Source organism: Hyperoodon ampullatus, assembly GCF_949752795.1.
Source record: "Hyperoodon ampullatus genome assembly, chromosome: 7".
NCBI lineage: Eukaryota > Metazoa > Chordata > Mammalia > Artiodactyla > Ziphiidae > Hyperoodon > Hyperoodon ampullatus.
In genome coordinates, this window is record NC_136920.1 from 96,716,732 (window position 1) to 96,741,006 (window position 24,275).

Below are 24,275 nucleotides of genomic sequence, written 5' to 3' on the forward strand. Positions count from 1 at the left end.
AAATAATAATCCTTTGCTTTCTAATATTTTCTCCATTTTCTCATCTTATTGAGTTAGCTAGACTGATCTAAGCTATGTGGGATAAGAGTAGTGATAATGACCTTCTCTTTCCTAAGCCTGACTTTAATGGTAATAACTTTAGCCTGTCACTATTATGTTTTCTATGATTTTCTGTTATCTTGTTTAGGAAGTTTCCCCTTGGTTTTTCGTGGGGTTTTTTGTTTTTGTTTTTGTTTTATTTTTGGCTGCGTTGGGTCTTCTCTCTGCGCGCGGGGCTTTCTCTAGTTGCAGCGAGCAGGGGCTACTCTTCGTCGCAGTGCGCGGGCTTCTCATTGCGGTGGCTTCTCTTGTTATGGAGCACGGGCTCTAGGCGCGCAAGCCTCAGTAGTTGTGGCACATGGGCTCAGTAGCTGTGGCTCGCGGGCTTAGTTGCTCCGCGGCATGTGGGATCTTCCCGGACCAGGGCTCGAACCCCTGTCTCCTGCATTGGCAGGCAGAATCTTAACCACTGCGCCACCAGGGAAGTCCCTCCCCTTGGTTTTTATCAGAAGGACTGCTGAATTTTAACAGCAGCTTTCCATATTTGATAAATAATATGTTGACATAATCATATGGCTTTTCTCCTTCAAGCTATTTTAGCTCTAAAGCTTTTCGTTTTAAGCTCTTACCTATTAACATAAAGATACTTCTTGGAGTGATAACACTTTAAAGCTGACAACAGCCACTTACCCTCAGCTCACAGACAGCACAGAAATCTGGATGGGCTTGAAGATTCACAGAATCTGGGGTGGAGGTCAGGGCAGGTAGAGCACCAAAGGCACAAAAGGATTCAGCTGAGAGAAGCCCCAACTGGCTCTCACCTGCCTGCAGATCGCAGGCTCCAGTGAAGGCGGACGGCCCCCTGCACTTTCCCCTTTGCCCTTGCTTATTCCTTTGGCTGCGTAGAATACCCTTCTATCCCCCTTACTCTTGCTTCGCAAATCTCTGCTCTTAGAAATTCCACCCATTCTTTAAGGTTCAAATTAAATACCACCTCCTCCCGCTGAGTCTTCCCAGACCCCCCCAGACGTCCCCCAAATCCCTGCTCCTTAATTCCCCATCATTTTGTGCAGTGCATATGCATTTTATTTCTCTCTGTAGCCCCAGGGCCTGGCAGCGTGCCTGGCATACAGTGGGTGCTCCAGAAATGCCCAATGAAAGGCTGACGGAACAAGAGAGGTCTGCCACCACTCCATCCCGATGGCCCTTCCCATCCTGCCAGCGTCCTGCAGGGTGGACTCCATCTCGGCAGAGGGCATCCCAGACCCCTCACCATCCCCGGAAGCCGGGCTGCCTGCCATGGGAAGACTACACTTCCCAGCGATCCCAGGGAAAAGCGAAAACCCTTTGGCTTTGACAGCCGCTGCCACAAGTCTTTCCGTCTCCCCAGGCTGCCTGGGAGCTGGGAGCGGGATTATGGTGGCCTGAGCAGCAAACGCAGCCGTAGGAGCCCGGAGCCCCGGACCCTTCCCCTGCTGCCGCCCCGCCGGGAACACCAGGAAAGCAGCCTCCGACCTGCCATGCCCGCCCCGCCCAGCCCCCCGGGGGGCCCGAGCCGGCCTCTCCCGGACCTCTGTTGAGGTTGGACAGCTGGCCAGATGTAGCCAGGCTCCGGATCCGTCTCCTCCCCTCCTGTCTCTCTGTGGATCTCTCCTGCCCGCTCCCCACAGCCTGGACCCAGGGCTGGCCGAGGGGCCTGCAGACGCTGGAGCCCTGATGCCTCACCGCTCACTCTCCTGAGAAGCCACCTCCAGCACCCAGACTTGGGGTCAGGCCACAGGGACGGTCGCGGGCTGGAGTGAGCCCAGAGCGCCCCAAGGCCAGGGTCCACCATGGCCCAAGCGCTGCCCTGGCTCCTGCTGTGGATGGGCTCTGGGGTGCTGCCTGCCCACGGCTCCCAGCCTGGCATCCGGCTGCCCCTGCGAAGCGGGCTGGGGGGCGCCCCCCTGGGGCTGCGGCTGCCCCGGGAGACTGACGAGGAGCCCAGCCGGAGGGGCAGCTTCGTGGAGATGGTGGACAACCTGAGGGGCAAGTCCGGTCAGGGCTACTACGTGGAGATGACCGTGGGCAGCCCCCCACAGACGGTAAGCTTGCCGGGCCAGCCCTACCCTCCCTCCTGCACGAGCCGAGGGGAGACAGGCTGGGGGTGCAGCATGCCGGCTCCTGCTAAAATGGGCTGCACGGTGCGGGCTCTCCCAAACCTGTCCCAAACCTGTCCTCTGGGATCATACTGGCAGCAGTCAGCCCCAAAGCCCCCCTTCCCACTTCCCTTCCCCTCACAGGCTTCTGTCTGCCCTCCCCTCTGTCTGTCTTACACACACACATGGCTCAGGAAGGATTGGGGGCAAGAAAAACTTGTCAGTGGGGGGAGCCTGACCTGGGGAAAAGTCCAAACCACAGGGGTGCTGTGAACAGGTGTCAGCCCAGACCAAGCTTGAGTCTCCCAACCCCACTGCTCTGGATCTTGGTCACCCAATCTTGGCATCTGGGGTTCTGACCATTGGTTCCCAGCATCTTGAGGACCAAGGAATCCTGGCATGAGTTGGACCAGCCCTTTTCTCCCCGTGTCTGAGCTGCCACGGGACAGCGAAGCCAGGTTTCCGAGTTCCTTGTGACCTCCACTCTAATCCAGAAGCCCCGGGCTGACTCTTGCCTTCCCCTGCCCCTACTTCCTCCCCAGATTTGCATCCTGCACTCCAGCCCCTCCCCCACCTGATGCCTCCCAAGTCCTGGCCAGAGGGAACTGAACTGAGTCTGGGGAAAAGACAGATCATAAACTGCATAGAGCAAAGGAACCAGAGCCCCCTTCTAAGCATGAGACTCCCTCCATGAGCTGATAGGTGCTCAGGGGTGGGGGATGGCAGCGACGGAGAAAACATTGCCTGCCAGCTCCCCCCATCCTTCCTGACAATTCTCCAAGGTACACTCAAGGTGGCTGGTTGGAGGTTTCACCCTCTGTACCTCTGGCCGGGTAGGAGTGTGCCATGAGCAGCCCTCTGTGAGCATTTGCCTCCTCTGTGGGTGAGCCCGGGCACGGGTGGCAGGATGGCTCTGTGTGTGCTGGTGAGTGTCACCTTGAATCTGAGCCCTCACATCTCTGAGCCACCCCCCTCCCCCTGATCTGTGTCTGGGAGCCTTGTCCTTGGGAGGGTCTGTGAAGGTGGGAGTGTGTCTATGGTGTCTACGGGCAGAGGGAACCACCACACTTCCTGGACTTCTAAACAGCTCTCACACCGGATCTAAGGGAAAAACAAGCCTCCGCTTCCCAATTACCTGATGGAAGCAAGCCTTCCGAGGTCCATGCCACCCAGGCCTACCTCCCACCTCCCAGCTCATCCAAGGCTCTGGTCTTCCCCACTTACCCCTCCTCTTGCCTATGTAATATAAACAGTCTTGAATCAGTGTAAGGACAGAGCCTGAATCCAGGCCTCTAGCAGCCTGAGCCAACAGAACGCCAGCTGTTGTCAGGGAGAAGGAGGCTGTGTGGACCTGGTTCCTAGTCCCGTTTCTGCTACTGATGCACCATGCAAATTGTGCAGAGACCCTGTGACATGGACACAGGACGGGGCTATGGGACCAACAAGGGCTTTGGGGTCAGAGAGACCAGGAATTCCAGCTCCACAACCCACAGCTTTCCCTTTTCCCAGCTGTGTGGCCTTGGGAAAATTATATAACCTCTCTGAGGCTGTTGCCGTGTCTTTAAAAATGGGTGAAATGAGATCTCCTTTGGAAGGTGATTGTGAGGATTAAGGGGACTAGGCAGGTGAAAGCACCTAGAACAATGCACCTGGACACACACTTGGCCTCCAGTAAATGTGAAATCACCTTCTCCTAACTTGTCTGGCCACTCCTGCCTCTTCTCTGCTCTTCAAGGAAGCATAAAAACTTGGGTGTTCTGAGCCTCCATGTTTTACACGTAAAACATGTAAATGGGGGATCCCATTACTGTACTTCCCTGGACCCCTGAGATAATATGTACATCCCCCAGCCCAGAAACTGGCAGAGAGGTAATTGCCCAATAAATGTCAGTTCCTTCCCGCTCCTTCCTAGGAGAAGGGAAAAGTGGGCTTCAAGTTCAGCACCAGTCCAGGAAGCCAGTGGCAGGGAGACCACAGTTAGAGCAGCCCTATGAGTTGGCTTATGGCTCCATACCCGAGCCAACGCCAGCCAGTCTGTGCTCTGTGGTGACTTGATTCTGCCCCCCCGCAGTCTGTGAGAAGGATGCCCTTTCTCCCAACCCAGTGGGGTTGTTATAAGCCCCAAATGAGAAGGTGAAAGGCACAGTACTGTAAACGAGCAACAGTGAAACTTGGGGAACACTTTCTATATGCCAGGCAATTCATTGCTGGTTTTGGGGGACTGATCCACAAAGAGACAGAAAATGTATTTTCTACCTCCAGAGCTTAGTGTGGAAGTGAAAGTATAAGTGCTTGTACAAAGTAATCTGCAGCAGTTGTACTCAAAGTGAGGACCGCAGACCCTTGTCATCAGAGCCAGTTAGAAATGTAAATTCTCTGGCCCCTCCCCGCACCTACTAGGTCAGAACCTCAGGGGCTGTGTCTCAAGTTTGAAAAGCATTGATTTATAGCAGTACCATGAGTGAGTGCTGCAGGTGTTCTTTTTTTTAAAAATTTTTTCCATCTATATTCTTTTGAGGGTGGGGTTCTTTTCTTCAGTTTATTTTTATTTATTTATTTTTTTGGCTGCACGGCATGCAGCATTTTAGCTCCCCAAACAGGCATCGAACCGGAGCAGCAGAAGTGCGGAGTCCTAACCACTGGACCACCAGGGAAGTCCCAATAGGTGTTCTGGAGGAGGTAAAATCAGGCAAGGCCTCGTGAAGATGTGCTATGAGCATGGTCTTGAAGGATGGATAGGAGGGTCGAGACCATTCCCAGTGCAGAAAAGTCCCCCTGAACTGTGATTGCACTTCATTTGTGTGTCCACTCCTTCCCACCCTATCCCCTGAGACCAAGCGGGGACACAGTGAATGAGAGAATGAGTTATGTGTGTTTGGGCTTATGCATGTTCGTTCAGGAGACAGTGAGAAACCCAGGCCAGCTAATGTTACAGGTTTGGGTAAATAAGATAGAACCAAGTGGCCGAAAGCCTTAGATGTCAAGCCATAAGGTTTGGACTTTGGTCTGCAGAAATAAGGGGGAAATTGAATTTATTTGTGCAGGGGAATGACAAAGAAAGCAATCTTTTAGGAAGAGGCATCTGAATTTTAGAAAGAATGGAACTGAGGGATGCAGGCAGCAGGAGGCTCTGTCACAAAGGTCCAAGTGTGGAGCGCTATGACAAGGAGAGAGTGAGGCTGTGATCAGGTGGAAAAAGGAGGGAAGACCGGGATGCAAGGCTTGGTGACATTGGTGTGAAGGGTGAGCAGGAAGGTGTCAAAGATGATTTCAAGATTCCGATCTGGGATGAATTAGAACATGACAAGACCATTTGTGAGAAAGTCGGCAGGAGGGGATGGTTTAGGACTATGGGTGTACAAATACATCCTTGTATTTATGGTTACAGTTTATAAAAGTTTTCTTTAATTAATTTACTTATTTTTGGCTGAGTTGGGTCTTTGCTGCTGCACGCGGGCTTTTCTCTAGTTGCGGCGAGCAGGGGCTACTCTTCATTGTGGTGCGTGGGCTTCTCATTGCGGTGGCTTCTCTTGTTGCAGAGCACGGGCTCTAGGCACGCGGGCTTCAGTAGTTGTGGCTCGCGGGCTCTAGAGCGCAGGCTCAGTAGTTGTGGTGCACGGGCTTAGTTGCTCCACGGCATGTGGGATCTTCCCGGACCAGGGCTCGAACCCGTGTGCCCTGCATTGGCAGGTGGATTTGTAACCACTGCGCCACCAGGTAAGTCCTACAAAAGTTTAAAATATATTCTACGTAGACTATTTTGTTCTTTACAGTAATTCCTGCAGTATATAAAAAGGTCTTACCATTTGCAGCTTCTAGCAGAAGAAATGGGGACTGAAAAATTAAATAACTGGCAGGTCAGTAAGCTGAGACCGTGTCTCACCCTTGACCTCCCTACTCTTCCATACCACCTATTTGAGAAGAAGAGAGAGTTTACCAGAGATCCCACTTCCATTCTCCTGACACCTACTCACGTCTTCCTTACTATACGTATGAGCACGTGTCACTGTTTTTGTGTTTGTTTCCCTCATAAAACACCAAGCTCTTGAGGACAATGTCTTTTTTAATTAATGAATTTTTGTAGTGTTTTATTTCTCTTTGGCTAATATCTATGACAGCACCAGGCTCAGAACAGGCACCTAAAAAGTGTTGAGCAAATGAATAAATGAAGTGTAAGACCTTTAAATAGAACCGTTGATGGGCCACTGTAAGTACAGAACTAGAGATCTTGGAGAAAGCATTTTCATTCTCTTTGCTTAAATGAAAGGATGTCATCTCATTATAACAGTATGAGCATCACCATCCAAACACAGGCCAATAATTTAATTGTTAGGATTGAAATCTGGTGATGGGCAATTTTCAGTTTAACAAATATTTGTTGAGCACCTACTCACAAAAGAGAAGAATATGTCATAGTCTCAGCCCTTGGAGTGCTCACGATTTGGTGTGAGACACAGACATGTAAACGCCTAAATATCACACAAGGCCAAGTGCATCTGGTACAAATAGAAGAACAGTGAGTCTTGGAAGTATAAAGAAAGAAGCAGCTACTTCTGACAGAGTGTTAAGAAAGGCTTGCTAGAAAATGTAGCATTTGAATATGGCCTAGAAAGATGAGAAAGCTTTGCTATTTGGAGAGTGGGGAGAAAAAACTTCATAAAGAGAGACGTGAACTATGCTGAGAAGCTGGAAGCTGTGACAGGGATGCTGTGAGGCTGAGTGGGCACTGGGTTTCATTCTGGGGGCAGCAGAGAAATGGTCTAGTGAATTTTGGTTCTAGGAAAACAACTCCAGAGTGCAGGATAACTTGGATGTTCTAGAGTCCGAGACAAGGATTTCAATTAGGACACATGGGCCTGAAAGAAGATATAAAAGAGGAGAAGTCTTCAGAGAGCCAGCATTCACCTGTCAGGTCAACCAGGTGTTCCCTGTCCCTGGTGGGTGAGAGGGAAGAGAAGAAGTCTCCCTCCTTTGAACTTCTCTGACTGTGTTTGCAACAGGATACACAGCAAAAGGAGCAAGCTTTTAAAGCACAATATAGTTTACCAAAATTCCATGTTTATTACTCTGCTTTTTTTTTTTTTTTTTTTTTTTTTTTGCGGTACGCAGGCCTCTCACCACTGTGGCCTCTCCCGTCGCGGAGCACAGGCTCCAGACGCGCAGGCTCAGCAGCCATGGCTCACGGGCCCAGCCGCTCCGCGGCATGTGGGATCTTCCTGGACCAAGGCACAAACCCATGTCCCCTGCATCGGCAGGCGGACTCTCAACCACTGCGCCACCAGGGAAGCCCTATTACTCTGCTTTAGTTAAAAAGGGCAAGGTATTAGCATGTCTGTTTTGCAGAGGAGGAAACTGAGGCTCAGAGGGATTAAGTGGTTTGCCCAAAATTACACAGCTAGGGAAGAACAGAGCTAGGGTTCAAATCCTGGTCTTTGGATTCCAAGTCCAAATACTTGGTTCTTTCCAGCGTTCCATAGTCTGGGACATGTTGGTTGATTTTGAGATGCCAGTGGACAATTCTTGTGGATGTATCCAGCAACCAGCTGAGAATGGGGATCTGGAAGCCAAGAGACAAGTTGGGACTGGACAGGTAGACTCAGGGGTCACCTGTAGAGAGGTGCTTGTGGAAGCCAAGTTAGCAAATGAACTTGTTTGAGAGAATGGACAGAGAAGAGGAAAACGATTAGGGAAAGAATATTGGATGTAGACGAGGGATCAAGGGAGCAAAAGAAAATGATCAGAGAAGTAAAAAACTATGAGGATTCAGGATCTCAGAACCCATGAAGACGCCAAGTAGTTTTCCTGACCCCCTCCCTAGAATGGTTTTCAGACTGAGATCTGTGGGGTTCTGTAAAGGGACCTCAAGGGTGAGGGAGAGGTTAAGAGAAAGGTAAGAGGCAAGACTGTACCTTCCACCTTTCCCCTCACCAAGCCCTCCCCTGTCCCACCTGCCCCCAAATCTCCCAGAATAGGTCAGCTTTTGTTGTATTTATACAGTGGAATTCCAGGTTTGTTTGATTGATTGATTGATTGAGTTCTGGTACTTAAAAGGTCGAAAACCTTTGAACTCAAAGAATCACCCTCCAAGTTAGATGACCCTGAAGCCCAGCCCCAGTCAAGACAGTTTGGGCCTCAGGCACTGGGAGGCAACCTATGAACTGGGGTTGGGCTTCGGTGCACGTAGGCCTCTGCTGGGACTCTTAGGCTGTCCTTTCACACCTGTCTCCTGCTCTTCCTCCCCAGGTCTGGAAAGAAAGAATTCAGCTGGGAGTGGGGGAGGCATTGAGAAAGACCGTGCCCCCTCACTGAGGTAGATGGTCAAGAGCCCTTCTTGGGTATCTCCAGTAAAGAGCTAAGCAGAAATTTTGGTTGAAAATCCAGGAAGAGAAACATCTCTCAGGGAAGCCCTCCTACCTGCCAACTAACTTCTCTGTCTGCTGGGAGCCATCTCGCTTGAGGGGGCCTGGGCAGTGGGGAGTTCTGGAAAGGAAACACTATTTTCCTGGTCCTAGAGCTGCCCTGAGCTTCCCTGGGCAGGATGGGCCCAGTGGCTACCCTGTCTGCCGGCCACTGTAACCCCACTATGTACAGGCTGGATGTCTCCTTGGTTGGCCTCTCAGGTTTGGTGAACCCCACCAATTGTTCGACTCCAGCGCCCGTGGAGTTTTCACCAAATAGCACAAGGCATGACCTCTGGCATCTCCCAATGGCTCAAGCAAACAGAACTATGTGCTGAGCACAACCAGGTGCCATGGAGGAAAGTGGGCTTATGCCAGAGATCAGCTTCATTCTCACCTGAGGACAGACCCAGAGACTATTACAGCCCCTGTAAACTGTGGATGGGACAAGGTTAGACAACAGGAAGGACTTACTGTCTGACAATGAAAAGCAGGTAGCAGTGGCCGTGATACCCTCCAAGCAGGATTTCCCAGATGGGTTCCGTGGAGGCTGAAGGTGCTAAAGAGACGCCTCGAGAGCCACCACAGGGAGGGGATGAAGCAAAGAAATAAAAGCTCTCCCTAAAGCAGAGCATCTCTGCTTTTTCTCTTTGGTACACGGGGATCCTGAATGAGATCGGAAAAGGGTTCTGCTGCTTGAAAAAAAAGTTTGAAAACCATTGTCTTAGATCTTTTCTTTAAGAACAGACATGTAAGTTTTTTGACCATTTGCATCACCATCTCATTTGAATAGGAAGCACTGATAGATATTAGTTGAGCTGGGTTTGAGCCTGGGGGAAATGGAGCATCCTGTCTAAAGGGGGAAGGCTGCCCTAGATAAGGTTTGGGATGACCCAACCACCTTGGGATTCCTTTAAAAAAAAACAGCCCAAGATGGGGTAAGTGGCACCAGGGAGCCTGCTTGCTCCCAGGTATTGATTGCCAGCTTCAGCCTGCAGAGCGAAGTGGAAGCAGAGGATATGTCTGAGAAAGGAGTCCATTTCCATTGGGTCAGCTGATTTGGTCAAGGTGAGAGGAGCCTGGATGGGACCCAGTTGCCAGACTCAGCTCGAGGCAGGAGCTGTGTGCTGCGCTGGCTCTCAGCCATGGCCAGCTGCTGACTTGAGGTTCCTCATGTCCTTCCTTGCCCCCTTCTCTCAGCCTTGGGCAAGCTCAGGTCTGGGAATGTCCACTTAGGGAAGCAGATGAAGCTAACTCAGAGGACTCGGGGACCAGCGAGTCCTGAAATCACTCCGACTGCTCTAAGAACCTGGGTGGCTACTCAATTTTGTGGGTACAGTGGGCATCCATTGCCATCATCACCATACACAGTACCCGATTGAAAATCACCCCTGCAAGGACCCTGGGGCTGAGAACTAATAGCAAGACTCTGTAGAGTCACAGAGACCTGCAGCAAATGAGGCAATTACAGTTTAAAAAAATTGTTTTGGAGCACCTACTGAGGGCTAGGTAAGAATTAGATAATAAGCACAGAAATGTGCTCCCTACCCTGTGGAGCTCATAGTGTGTAGGGCAGACAGACATTGGACAAATGATTTCAAGTTGGATGAAAGGGTAGGCAAAGAAGCTCAGGCGTTCTTGAGGACCTACAAGAGGAGGAACCTAATCTGGGCTGGGGCATTAGGGCAAGACCTTTGGGAGAAAGAATGTTTAAACCACGACTTGAAAATTGAACAGAAGTTAGATGAAACAGGGAGAGAACATTTCAAGAAAAGGAAACAGCATATGCAGAGGTGACAAATCATTGTGCTACTGAGAAACTTGATGGCGAGAGAGGGGAAAAGTGATAAGAGATGGTATTTGGAGTTGGCCGATGGGTGGGTAGGTGCCCCGAAGTCAAGGATCTCAGGATTTAATTCAGGTAGTTTTGTAGCAGTTATCTGATGCAGTGTAACAAACTAAAACGAGAGCCATTGTCTCTCAGGATTCTGTGGGCTGGCTGTGATTCTACAGATCTTACCTGGGCTCCTTGTGTGGCTGCATTCAGCTGGTGGGTCAGCTGGGGGCCGGACTAAGCCGGGCATGCTGGACCTCTTTCTCCGTGAAGTCTTTCATCCTCAAGGAGGCAAGACTGAGCCTCCTCACGTACAAGCTGAGGGCCGCATTCCAAGAGGCCAGTCTCCCCAGTGCACAAGCACTTAACAGGCCTCTGCTTTCCTCCTTTGCTGATGTCCCATTGGTCAAAGCAAGTCACATGGCCAAGCCCAGCATCAATGTCAGAGGGGATCACACCAGGGCATGGATACAGGGCATCTGATTCATTAGTGTAACAATCTACCATGTATTTCCTTTCCAAATGAGAGAGAATGAGAGAGACAGGAAGGTCAAGGAGATGAAAGAGCAGACTTGGGGCTTGGTCAGAGCCAAGGGGCTCTTGTCCTAGCTTTGTGGCTTATGTGTAAGAGGGGTCAAGTTCTTATTTACCCTTGGTCTCAGTTTCCTCCTCTGTGAACTGGAAGAAAGGCTCCTACATCTCAGCTTCAGCTGAAAGGCTTATACTATGAGAATATAAGGGCTCTTCCCCCGTAAACTCTGAGGCCCACACAGAAGAAAACAGACTTTCCTTTAGCAGGAAGAATTAAAGCCCCCTCCCAGGGACTTCCCAGCGGTCCAGCGGTTAAGGCTCCGAGCTTCCAATGTAGGGGCACAGGTTCGATCCCTGGTCGAGGAACTAAGACCCCACATGCCACACGGCGATGCACGGCAGGAAAAAAAAAAGAAAACAGAAAAAAAGCCCTTTCCCAGAGGTGTGCGAAAGTGGTAAGACCCTAGCATAGGCTGCCAAGAAAGGTGGTGGATCTTAATAACTAGAGATCTTTCAGAACTTGAACAAGCTCCCATATCTCCAGGCCAATGGACAGATGACTCCTGAAGGCTCTTTTCATCCAGAAGAATCTAAGCAACTCCCATCTGCTAGTGAGAGCTGGGGCCAAGACAGGTGGGATTTGGGAACAAAGTGCTTACCCTGAACTCAGCAGCTCCACATCTGTCTCATCGCCCAAGATCTATTGCTGCAGACTCCTCCAGGGGAGCCTTGCCTGCAGGATGGAATGGGCAAGTGTGCCTTTCCCTGTGGGGCCTGTTAGCACTTCCCGTGAAGCTGCCGTCCCTCAGAGGCCCCCAGGGGCATACTTGTTTGTTAAGTGATTGGCACTGACCTAGCCCTGACTCCATGCTGCGGCCCTCTGGGCATCTATAGGCAAGCTCTACAGGGACTTCTGAGCTGGCCTGGCCCCAAGGGATGGGGAGGAAGTAAGGTGGCTCCAGGACTCCGGGCTGCCTGTATCAAACCAGGGGGCCTGGTGAGAGGAAGGCAGGTCTGAGCTAGAGCCACACCTATAACCTAGAAACACCCATAGTTTGGGGGCCCCTGAGAGATCCCTCCCTCACCCCGAAAATAGGGTAGATTAGCTCTTTCCCCTTCTTCCTTTAAGCATTCATTAATTCAAGAAATACTTATTGCCAGCCACTGTGATACCCAGTAGGGAGACGATGGGGATTTTTTTTTAAATTAGATACAAGGGGAGATGAGATTCAGTATGACATTATAGTGGCAAGTCCTACGGAAGCATTTTAATCAGAGAATATGACCTGGTCTTTCTCCCTTAGGAAGTCTCTTTTTTTTTTTTGGCTGCGTTGGGTCTTCATTGCTGCACGCAGCTTCTCTTGCTGCGCGCGGGCTTTCTCTAGTTGCGCACGGGCTTTCTCTAGCTGCAGCGAGCGGGGGCTACTCTTCGTTGCGGTGCGTAGGCTTCTCATTGCAGTGGCTTCTCTTGCTGCGGAGCATGGGCTCTAGGTGTGCAGGCTTCAGTAATTATGGCACACGGGCTCAGTAGTTGTGGCTGGAGGGCTCTAGAGCGCAGATTCAGCAGTTGTGTTGCACAGGCTTCGTTGCTCCACGTCATGTGGGATCTTCCCGGACCAGGGATTGAATCCGTGTCCCCTGCGTTACCAGGTGGATTCTTAACCACTGCACCACCAGGGAGACCCCTAGGAAGTCCCTTTTGAGCTCAGACTGAAGGATGATAGGAGATGAGTAGACAAAACTGCAAGTGGAAAGGAGGATAGTCCAGGCAGAGTGAATGACCAACAGCCTTTGCGGGAGGGACCATGGCTGACTGGAGGACCTGAAATGAGGCCAGTGTGGCTGGTGGGCAGAGGGCTTGGGGAAGTATGGGACAAGGTAGGCTGGCTATGTAGGCAGGGCTGGACCATGAAGGGCCCTATAGGAAATGTTGAAGCTTTAAGTCTTTATTCTAATAGCAAAGGAAAGCCATTGACACGGGAGGGTAACATGGTCACATGTGCACTTTGAAAAGATCATTCTAGCCACAGTGCAGAAACAGGTTGGAGAAGTCAGTGGTGGATGTACCAAGATCAGTTGAAAAGCTATTGTGATACTCCAGGATGAGATGATGATAGCTTGGCCAGGAGTGGCAAAGGAGGTGGCAAGAAATGAATATATTCAGAGACTTTTAAGAAGGTTAATTGGACAGGACTCGTTGATGCCTTGGATGGGGATGTGAAGAAGAGGAAAGTGTTTGGATGTCTCTGAAGTTGCTGACTTATGGAACAGATGGGTGGTGACTAATGTAGGAAACTGTGAAGAAAAAACAGATGGGCAGGACCAGGTAAGGTCAGCCATGGACATCCTGAATTCGAGGTGTCTTTGAGGCAGTTCAAAGGGGAGGAAGGGGCTAGAGCTGAAAGCTCAGGAGGCGTAAGGACATAGGTGGTCACTGTAGCCGCTGCCATGGATGAGATGGCCTAAGGACAGAGCAGGAGGGGAAGAGGACCCATGCCCAGGCCTTGAGAAGTGAGCCTGCAAAGTAGACCGAAGATCCTATCAGAGAGGTAGGAGGAAAGCGCGGGATAGGGTGACAGGGAAGAGTGTTTCAAGGCGGGAGGGGTCGGCAGCGCTGAGTGCTCCAGAGAAGTCAGGCCAGTTGAGGATTGATTTGAAAACTGTCTTTTGTATTTGGGCACACGAAATCATTGGTAACTGTAGTAAGGGCTGTTTTATAGTGGAGGGAGGGATAGAGGAGAAACTCAGTTTGAGAATGGGTTGCGGGATGAGTAGGAGGTGAAGAAATGAAGACAGCTTGGCCGAGAACGTTGGTTGTGAAGGGAGAGGAGAGAGAGAGGCTAGCTGGAGGCGGATGTGAGGTTACAGAATTTGTTTTTTCTTTAGTGAAGAGACAAGCATTTGTAAATGCCAACGGGAAGAATCCAGATTTGGGGGTGGGGGGCGTGGCATGAGGGGTGGATCCTCCTTAGGCAGGAGGAGGGATTGTGGAAAGGCAGGATGGACGGGCATATGGGAATGATCCCGTGGGAGATGGGGGAGAGGGGCCACCTGCCGGCCCCCCGCTGGGTGAAACCAGAGGGGAGGGCGCGTCTGCTAAGGTTGGGCACGCGCAAACCCTCCTCCTTCGGGCCGCCCAGGGGGCTCACGATAGAAATGTTGGAAGGACAGGGCCAAAATCACTTCTCTCGGAAGCAGGATCACAGTGCAAAGGGCAAATAGACAGAAGGACATTTGCTCAGGAGGAAGTGGCGACTGTTTATTTTGGTTTCCCTTTTTTGTGCGCGTGGAGGGTGGAGAGGGGGCAGCAGAGAGAGCAGTGGGGGCCTGAATTCCTGGTATCGGGGCTGGGGCTTTAAAGAGGGGGCAATGGGAGGGAGGGGTCATTCCTCCCGGGCTTGACCCCCTTGGGGGCGGAGTGGGGAGAACTTCCTCAGGTGAGGAGAAAGGCTGGAACTGGAAGGGCACCAGGACTGATGGGCCCCCGGGCTGGGGAGGGAGTGGCCTGCAGAGAGGGCTCCTCCCGTACAGGACAGAGAGGAGTGGGGAGGAGAGGGCCTGGGCCAGCCGAGCCCCCAGATAAAGCTCCATTCCAGTGTCAAAGGTGGTTGGATTCTCCTAGAGCCGGCCAGGTACACACACTCCAGGCGGTCCCCCCTACAGCCACCGGCGCCAGCACTGTGGAGGAGACCCTCTTTCTTTGGGGTCCAGTGATAGCAGGGGGCGCCTGTAAGCCTGAGGCCAGCCGTGGCGTGGAGACCAGAGTCCTGGCAGGTGGGAGAGCGGGTTCTGGGGAGTGGGTGGGTGAAGAAGCCTTTTTAATCATTAACCTGGCTGATTGAAATCTGAACTGCTGTGCCTCTAGCTCTATTGATTCTCTGAAAGCACAGCATCTGGGGCCAGTGGCTGCTTAGAGACCGGGGAGAGGGACACGGGGGAGAGGTAGGGGCAGAGGGGCGGGGAGGGAAATGGGAGCCAGGCCAGGAGTGGGGGCTGGGAAGGAGGGAGGACGCAGGGTCAGAGAGCCAGGGGACAGTGGCCATGGGGAGGCCAGGAAGCCTGAGCGGCCGCTGGGGGAGGTGCGGTCAGCAGACCTACCAGGGACCACTGAGAGCAGGAAGGAGCCGGAGGATCCGGCAGAGGGGACGAAACAGTGACCTGCCCTATGTGACAAGGTCAGAGCCTGCAGCAAGGCCAAGGTCAGCTGACTTCACTGCACTGAGGAGAGGTGATGCAGAAATGGAGGGCCCTGAGGTCAGGGGAGAAGCTGAGGTGAAGGACACACAAGTGGGCAAGAGAGGATTCACTTGGACTTCCCTGGTGGCGCAGTGGTTAAGAATCCGCCTGCCAATGCACGGGACACGGGTTCAAGCCCTGGTCTGGGAAGATCCCACATGCCGCAGAGCAACTAAGCCCGTGCGCCACAACTGCTGAGCCTGCACTCTTGAGAGCCCGTGAGCCACAGCTACTGAAGCCCCTGCACCTAGAGCCCGTGCTCTGCAATAAAAAAAGCCACCGCAGTAAGAAGCTGCACACCGCAATGAAGAGTAGCCCCCACTTGCCACAGCTAGAGAAAGCCCACACACAGCAACGAAGACCCAACATAGCCAAAAATAAATTAAAAACATAAATTTATTTTTAAAAAAAGAGAGGATTCACTTTATAGATTACTGTGTTTTTGAGGACAGGGCCCTTTCCTTTTTGCCTGTGAGGATATAGGAGGCATCAAAAAAATGGCTGACTGGCTGAGGAGGGGTCAGACCATCTCAGGAGGAAGGAGGACAAGGTAGAAGAGACGTAGAAGGAGCTGCACAGAAGGAACAGCAAGACAACACCTGTCCATCTTCAATGAGCCAAAACCAGGGCCCCGAGGAGATGGCTTTTCACCAGGACCTCATACAGGGCTCCTGGCTATAGTCCCACTATTTCTGACAGTGGGACTCATAGGTCTGTGTCACCTCTGAGACAGAAGGGGGGCCCTTCATGGGGAGCCACATTCTGGCAGCCAGGGTCAGAAACACGTGGGCATCAACATGCCATTGTGGTCCCCACAGCGCCCCTGGTCAGTGCCAGCTCCTAGAATAGCTCGTCTCTGAGCTGGAGGGGGATGAGCCAGGCTGCCTGCCGGTGATGTGCTTCCCAGGAGAACCAGAGAGGACGGGAAGGGGCAAGCTCTGCAGACAGACTGGGCCAGTACAGAGTGAGGAAGGGCATCTGCAGGTAGACAGAAATAGGAATGGAAACACACACACCACACACACACACACACACACACACAACACACACACACACACACACACACACACACACACACACACACACCAGTTATATGGCTCTGATGACATAGAAAATGTTCCAGTTCTGCAGAGAAGACAAAAACAGACACAAGGTTTCTGAGGCCATGCTGAGGGTGTCACAGGACCCCATGTTCTGTCTGTGGTTGTGGTACTAGCAGGGCCAGCCTGTCCAGTCCTGTATCTGGAAGCTTCACCCTGGACACTCCAAAGGAAGACCACGTAGCCGGGGGATGGGGAGGGTACAGGACAATGAAGGGAGTGAGTCCAGGCCTCCTGTCCTAGCACCTTTCTCTCCCTTTTCTCTGACAGCTCAACATCCTGGTGGACACAGGCAGCAGTAACTTCGCAGTGGGGGCCGCCCCCCACCCTTTCCTGCACCGCTACTACCAGAGGCAGCTGTGAGTGCGGGGAGAGCACGGGGCAAGGCTCTTCCCAAGGATCCAGGACAGAGGAGGGTCGGGGGAGGGCTGCAGGGAGAAAGACCAGCTCCACAGAGCCTTTCTTCCTGCTGGGGAGGAGGGAGGGAAAAGAAGGCAACAGTGACCAGAAGAGAGGAGTGGAGGGGCTGGAGGGTTGAGGAGGTAAACTATGGGAAGGGTAAGTTGAGGGGCGGCCAGGAAGTGCTCCAGTTCCGAGATAGGGCAGCTTCCGGGGGGGAGGGAAAGCAGGAAGGCGAGCAGCCCCAAAGCTCCCAGTGCAGTCTCGAGGTCTCCTCCTCTGCCTGAATTGGGAGGCCCGGGCACTCCAACCCACACCCCTCAGTGGCTCTGGTTTTCTGACACCACCACCTAAGTCTAGGCTGAGCAGGCTGCAGTGACAGCTCCCTTCGCTGTGTCCTCGCCTGGGGGCTACTCTCGGTGGCTTTGCAGGGCTCAAGGAAGGGAAGGAAGAGCCTTCCATGGCCCCACTGCCTGGCCTGATATCAGGGACTGAAAGCTAAATGCTTCCCTGCCTCCCGGGAGTTCCAGCAGCTGGACTCAGCTAACAGGTGGGAGGGAGGGTGGAAGTGGGTTTTTAAGGTAACAGAGGCAGTGAGGGATGATCTGGAAGCCCCTTTAACAGAAAAGCAGGAAGTGGCGAGAGGCCAGCTAATGTCTGAGGCGTATCTGTGTGTGAAAACATGTGAGTCGAGATTGACACCCCATTCTTGGACTTCTAGGCAAATGCCAAAGGCGCCTTCTTAGGTCCCTTGCCCTTTAACTTCCCTATCTAAAGAAAGCAGTCAGGGAAGGGGGCATGGCCAGGGTCCATGAAAGGGAATTCATTCCAGCTCCTTGTCTGTGTCCCATCACTGCCCCCATCACACACACCAGCCCTGGTCAGAGGCGTGATTCCACACAGGTAGGGGTGACACATGGTGATAAGCATGTTTCATCCGAGTGGTGTGTCTTGCCTGCTCGCCCTGCTGAGGTGCTCGTGCAAACTCCTTCCTTGGAAGAATTTGCTGAAGAGGTTCCACGCTCACCCGCTTGGTACTTTCTCTACCACTCAGATGGTACCACTGGGTCCCAAGGCAGCAAAAGAGTCAATGGCTCCTTTTCTTTAAGAGCGTGATAAGGGCAGGGGGCGGGGGTGGGAGATGCCCGCTAGCTGTCCCTTCAGCAGCAGCAGTCACAATACACAAAGCCTAGACTTGTTCTTCCAGGGCCTGAGCTCCAGATCTAGGAATACGAGCTATGGACACAGGAGAGCGAGCCCCAGAGACAGCTCCCCACGTCCGTCTGCAAGGTCACTTATTCTGTTCCTGGTGAAGGATCTACGGATGTTCTGTCGGGCAGCCTGACAGCATCTTGTCTTATGTAGATGACCGAGATGAGATCAGGCGTCTGGGAGTAGGTTAGATGCTGGCTCCAGGTACCAGCTGTGGTTACGCACCCAACAGATCTCTGCCTGCTTTGCACAGGTCCAGTACATACCGGGACCTCCGGAAGGGCGTGTACGTGCCCTACACCCAGGGCAAGTGGGAGGGGGAGCTGGGCACCGACCTGGTGAGCATCCCCCATGGCCCCAACGTCACTGTGCGTGCCAACATCGCCGCCATCACTGAATCAGACAAGTTCTTCATCAATGGCTCCAACTGGGAGGGCATCCTGGGGCTGGCCTACGCTGAGATCGCCAGGGTGAGAGGAACAAGGCCTAGCCCTAGACACTCTGCCTGAACGCTGCACACTGCATGCTACACAGGGGCAGAGTTGCGGGAGAGAAGGGGAGGGAACTGAATAAAGGAGGGAAACAAATCAGTTTAAAGAATCACTTTACAGGGGGATGGGGTGGCAGTCTGAATTTCATCCCTACAGAGGGCAGAACTATGGTGACAGGTAGAGGAACAGGCTATCTTTTCTACTGACGCTAAGATCTTTAAGAATAAGACAGGCCTCCGTAACTCTGCAACAGGTTAAGCAGATGGGGATCAACGATCCTACAGATCTTTCCTGTTTGCATTGCCAGTGTGTCTTGCTGTCCCTCTCTCTACCAAATCTCAGTACCTCAGGATGGTCTTTCCCAAGGAACATCCCCCACGTTTTGCTTTTGCCCTCCCATTCCCCTTTCCATTAGGGCCCTCTGTGCGAGGATTCACTCCTTGTCTCTCTCTGTCACAGCCTGACGACTCCCTGGAGCCATTCTTTGACTCGCTGGTAAAGCAGACCCACGTGCCCAATCTCTTCTCCCTGCAGCTCTGTGGTGCTGGCTTCCCCCTCAACCAGTCGGAAGTGCTGGCCTCAGTTGGAGGGAGCATGGTGAGTAGGCCCCAGGAGAGGGGAGGCCCGGGCACTGGGCAGAGACGTGAGCACCTGCTGCCTCCCTACCCTCTGAGGCCACACCACAGCCTTGGGCTCCACCACTGAGAATCAAGAGAAACCTCTTTATGTTCCCCACCTCCATTTTTCTTTTTCTACCCTTTCCTTCCTTGCATTATTCCAGAAAGGACTTGAGGCTCCTATGGTAAACTTGGAAAGGATGACAGATGATTAGGAAAATTTCAAAGGAAATGAAAATAAGGCCTCTCAAATCAAGACTGTTCAGTCTGATGATCAGAAGGCAGAGATGTAAGGAGTTTAAAAGTCTATTTATTAATTCATTTAGGACAACTGGTGAATGGTTCTCTATCTCCAACAAGCAGAGAAAATAAAACTTACAATAGAAGCAAATTATCACTCACTCAACATTTATTATGCCAGTTTAGGTTTAAATAACTTTATATCAAGGGCTGTGTGATTCTGAAACAATTAAAAATCCTGGAAAGCCTTTTCCCCTGAACACATCCTTAACACATTTAAGAAAGTATCAATCACTTTAGGGCGTGGTTTGATTAGAAGCAGGAAGATGAGAAAGGTGATGTGCAGAGTGCCTTGCCACCCCAGAAATGACTGACCCTATGCTTGCCCTCTGGGTGACTTGTCCTTCTGTGTTGGCACACGGATACTGGCTCTTTTTCTCCCTAGATCATCGGGGGGATCGACCACTCGCTGTACATGGGCAGCCTCTGGTACACACCCATCCGGCGGGAATGGTATTACGAGGTGATCATTGTGCGGGTGGAGATCAATGGACAGGATCTGAAAATGGACTGCAAGGAGGTAATAAAACCTGGGGGAGGCAAGGAAAGGCAAGGGGGAGGCAACATGGCGTGAGGCCAGACGCCGAGTTATGAGGCTAGGAGGATGAGGGTGAGGTGCAGGACCTGCAGGAGGGTTGGGGGCTGAGCATGGAACAGCAAGGAGCTTAATGGTCACATGGCGGGACCTGAGGGTTGGGGCTAGGGACTGGCTTAGCACTTTCCCAGAGGCTGCGTGGCATATGGTCTGGCATGCAAAAAAGCACATCTGGACTCCGGTCACTGCCTTGCTTTATGACCTTGGGCAAGTCGTCTGCAAGGCAGTGTGACATGACGTAGTAGAAGAGTCTGGCTTCGGGGTAAGAAAGACCTGGGTTTCTAGCTCTGCTCTAGCTCTGTGTCCTCAGGCAAGTTACAATTTTGTGTTTCAGTTTCCTCACCTGCAAAACAGAAGTAAAAACAGCTTTTCCAAAGACAGTGGTGAAAATAGAGAAAGTGAATAAAGTGTTTATCCCGGTGCTTGACATACAGCAAGACCCAATAAATGGCAGTTAAACTATTTGGGTGTTCCTTACCTAGATTCTTCATGTATGTTAAATTAGAACAGATACAAACGTATTATGAAAAGTTAAAAGCATTATACAAGGTATTTTTATTTTCAAGATTTAGAGAATGTCTACCCACCCAAGATAATAAGAGTTAACATTTATTGAATGCTTCCCATGTGCAGGGCACAATTCTAAGCACTTCAAATATATTAATTTATTTAATGCTTATAATAACTCTTTGAGGTAGGTAGTATTATTATCCTCATTTTACAGATGAGGAAACTGAGGCACAGATGTTAAGTAACTTGCCCAAGGAGATCCACCTAAGAAGTGGCAAAGCCAGGATGCCAACCCAGGAAGGACCCCAAGCAGTCAGCCTCACCCCTCCAATTCTGGCCAAAGCCTGGCATCAAAAAGGCTTTTGATGTTCTAACCCTCTCTTCTCCCTCTTAGTACAACTATGACAAGAGCATCGTTGACAGCGGCACCACCAACCTTCGTTTGCCCAAGAAAGTGTTTGAAGCTGCTGTCAAATCCATCAAGGCAGCCTCCTCGGTCAGTGGGACTAAGGACAGGGGTACAAGAGATGACAGTGTCACAGGAAGTCTGTGAGAGGCACATTCCTCCACAAGAGCCAAGATGTCTACCCTGAGATCCCTCTACTTAGGTCTCTTAAAAAACGGTTCTCTGCTATGGGCCTCAGCTTGCTCAGCACACAATCCCCCAGCCCAAAGTTTTGGCCTTACTCTCTTGCTCTCTTCCTCTAATCCTTGGGTTTCGGCTGACCTTTCCCCAGTTTGGATATTTCATGGAAAAGCAAGTAAAGGGCCCAGTAAGTGTTATCTGAAAATGGGAGAGGCGAGATGGTGAAAGAGGCCGTTTCCTCATCTTTATCCTTTTCTCATCAACACAGACGGAGAAGTTCCCAGACGGTTTCTGGCTCGGGGAGCAGCTGGTGTGCTGGCAAGCAGGCACCACCCCGTGGAACATTTTCCCGGTCATCTCACTCTACCTAATGGGTGAGGTCACCAATCAGTCCTTCCGAATCACCATCCTTCCACAGGTACGTCCCTGGCCTGAATCAGTGGGATCCCAGGACGGGAACCAAGGACATATAGAGAGTGAGCAGGCATGGCTTCCTAGAACTTGGAAGACAAAATAGATGAGGACCCAGCGGTAAAGGGCTCTGGGAAAAACCAGCCTCTCGGAGCTCAGGGCTGGCAAAGGGAAAGGCAGCCTGAGGGCATCGATACCAAGAAGGCAGAGATGGGGTGAAGGATGGAGGAAGACATACTCTCACTCTTTGATTGCTTATCCTTAGCAATACCTGCGGCCAGTGGAAGATGTGGCCACGTCCCAAGACGACTGTTACAAGTTCGCCATCTCACAGTCATCCACGGGCACCGTCATGGGAGCCGTTATCATGGAGGGCTTCTACGTTGTCTTTGATCGGGCCCGGAAACGAATTGGCTTTGCTGTCAGTGCTTGCCATGGTGAGAGCGCCAGGGACGAGGGTGTGGGGTCAGTCTATCCACGTTCTCCCTGTCCAGCGGTGAGGGTACCCGGGCCCCTGTCAGTCTGGGAGGGAGTAACAGTTGCCTCAAGCCAGAGTCCACGTATGGTGTAAAAGCTAGTGTTGGTCCTTGTGCTTTTTTTGTATCGCCTGGCATGCTGACCCCTGCCTGGACTGGCAACCTCTGTTGGAGACCCAGAACAGCAAGAGCTGCCTCGGCACCTCGGGAAGCTCTAGATCCAAGGGTGGCAGGCTGGGCCTATAGTGACCCTGTCAGCTGCCGTATGCCCAGGTTGAATGCTACTGGCAGGGTCTTGCAACTGAATTTCAGCAGGAGCAGGTGAGTCTACTAGGTGTATGTAGGGCTGGCTTTCTGGTCAACTTAGAATGACTGACGTTTAGGGCCCTGTCCTATTGGACAGGTAGACAGGAAAGGGTTGTTGTCCCCAGTGACCTGGGAGGAGAGCCACGCCTCCACCTAGCAACGGCTTTCTGTCCTGCTCCCAAATATCTCCCAGGAGGGAGATTCTACGGCCTCCTCAAGGGCTGGTTTCAAGGCCTGTCCCGGGAAGTTCTTTTGGGTGTGTCATCCAAACTGCTCTGTGACTCACATCTGCCCTTTCTCCAGTGCACGATGAGTTCAGGACAGCAGCGGTCGAAGGTCCTTTTGTCACCCTGGACATGGAAGACTGTGGCTACAACATCCCACAGACAGACGAATCGACCCTCATGACCATAGCCTATGTCATGGCTGCCATCTGCGCCCTCTTCATGCTGCCCCTCTGCCTCATGGTGTGTCAGTGGCGCTGCCTCCGCTGCCTGCGCCATCAGCATGATGACTTTGCTGATGACATCTCCCTGCTGAAGTGAGGAGGCCCACGGGCAGAAGAGAGAGATCCCCCTGGACCACATCTGGTGGTTCGCTCTGGTCACAAGGAGGAGACACAGATGGCACCTGGGGCCAGAGCACCTCAAGACCCTCACCCACCCAGAAATGCCTCTGCCTTGACAGAAAAGGAAAAGCTGGCAAGGTGGGTTGCAGGGACTGCACCTGTAGGAACCAGGAGAGGGAAGAAAGAAGTGCTCTGATGGCGGGAATACTCTTGGTCACCTCAAACTTGAGTTGGGAAATTCTGCTGCTTGAAACTTCAGCCCTGAACCTTTGTCCACCATCCCTTTAGATTCTCCAACCCAAAGTATTCTTCTTTTCTTAGTTCCAGAAGTAAGGTGACCCCAGCGTATGTCTCTGCAGTACCCTAGCAGAGAAAGGGCCAATCTTGTTTCCCTGCTGGCCACAGTCAGCGGGAACGGACGCACCGTTTGCTGTTTGCTTTAGAGATAGGGACTGTATAGACAAGCCTATAACATTGGTGCAAAGACTGCCTCTTGAATTAAAAAATAATTTAAAAATAATTTGTACAAATAATTTGTACAAATGGGGGTGGCTGGACGAGGAGAAGGAGAGGGAGTGCAAAGACAGGGAAGCTGGGATCAAAGCGAGGCAAGGCCAGAACATGACCGCCCGCCCGTCCCAGTTTTACACGGCATCTCCAAGATAGAATCCCACCTTCTAAGACGGGTGCTGCTTCCCAACGTCTTCTTTTCTGTGGTCGCAGCCTGACCAAAAGTACGATGGGAAGGAGGGCTTCTCTAGCCAAAAAGCTCTTTTTAACTCTCTTAAAGGAAAAGTGCCCGCTCAAAGGTTCCATCTAACAAATGAATTCCTACCTTATTAACTCCTTGTCCCTACCTGAACCTTCTACTCTACACGTGACTGGTAGCACTGAAACATCCCGAACCCTGGAAGCCCCAGGTGCCCTATGGGAAAGCAGCCGGAATAGAGCAAATATAACAAGGCTGCACTTTGTCTTCCTGGCTACCTATTCACCCCCTCCCCCAGTCCTATTCCTCCAGAGCTTTGTAGCTGAGGTGCTAAGAATAGATAGGAAACCTCTCCTATCTAATCCTTGAAAGCAGACTTCTGAAGATTCATTCAGCAGGTATAGAGTTGATGCCCTGTACCCCCTGCCTGGATTTCTTCCTGTTCAGCTGTAAGTGGTAGTAAGATCTTGACATAATACAGAGCAGTTTCATTGCCTTCTCCCTGTCTCTAAGGTCTCCCTCATTTATTTGGCTAAGGCATCCCACAGTGGCACTAGTATTATACCAAGAATGTCAGGAACACAGGGCTTTCTGGCTCCACCAGCATTGCATTCAGTAACAAGGCTGCGTGGAAAAAGGATGACAGCCTCCGGGCTTCCTAATTCCCTTCACCACAAGAGCCCCTTGATGGAGGCCATCCTTTGCCCCTGTCCTGCTCTTTATTCCCCGCTCCTAACAGTACTTAGGTACCCAGGCTGGTTCTTGGGCTAGACAGTGGGGACCAAGCTCATTTCCTCCCGATCAGTTCTCAGCCGGTCG

General features: G+C 51.7%; 1 protein-coding gene across 6 annotated transcripts; it reads left to right on the forward strand.

Moving 5' to 3' along the window:
* Window positions 1–1,871: 1,871 nt before the first annotated feature.
* Window positions 1,872–22,724, forward strand: BACE1 (beta-secretase 1; the record flags this gene model as incomplete). Of its 6 annotated transcripts, none has more annotated exons than XM_079708888.1 (9): window positions 1,872–2,123; window positions 16,547–16,635; window positions 18,120–18,357; window positions 18,838–18,975; window positions 19,681–19,815; window positions 20,795–20,896; window positions 21,255–21,404; window positions 21,663–21,834; window positions 22,483–22,724. In XM_079708888.1, the coding sequence occupies 9 exons, from the start codon at window positions 1,872–1,874 to the stop codon at window positions 22,722–22,724; spliced, it is 1,518 nt and encodes a 505-aa protein (XP_079565014.1). The 6 variants fall into 6 exon arrangements, with proteins under 6 accessions (XP_079565014.1, XP_079565015.1, XP_079565016.1 ...); XM_079708889.1 differs by having other exon boundaries at window positions 18,141–18,357; XM_079708890.1 differs by having other exon boundaries at window positions 18,141–18,357; window positions 18,913–18,975.
* Between the last annotated feature and the right edge of the window lie 1,551 nt (window positions 22,725–24,275).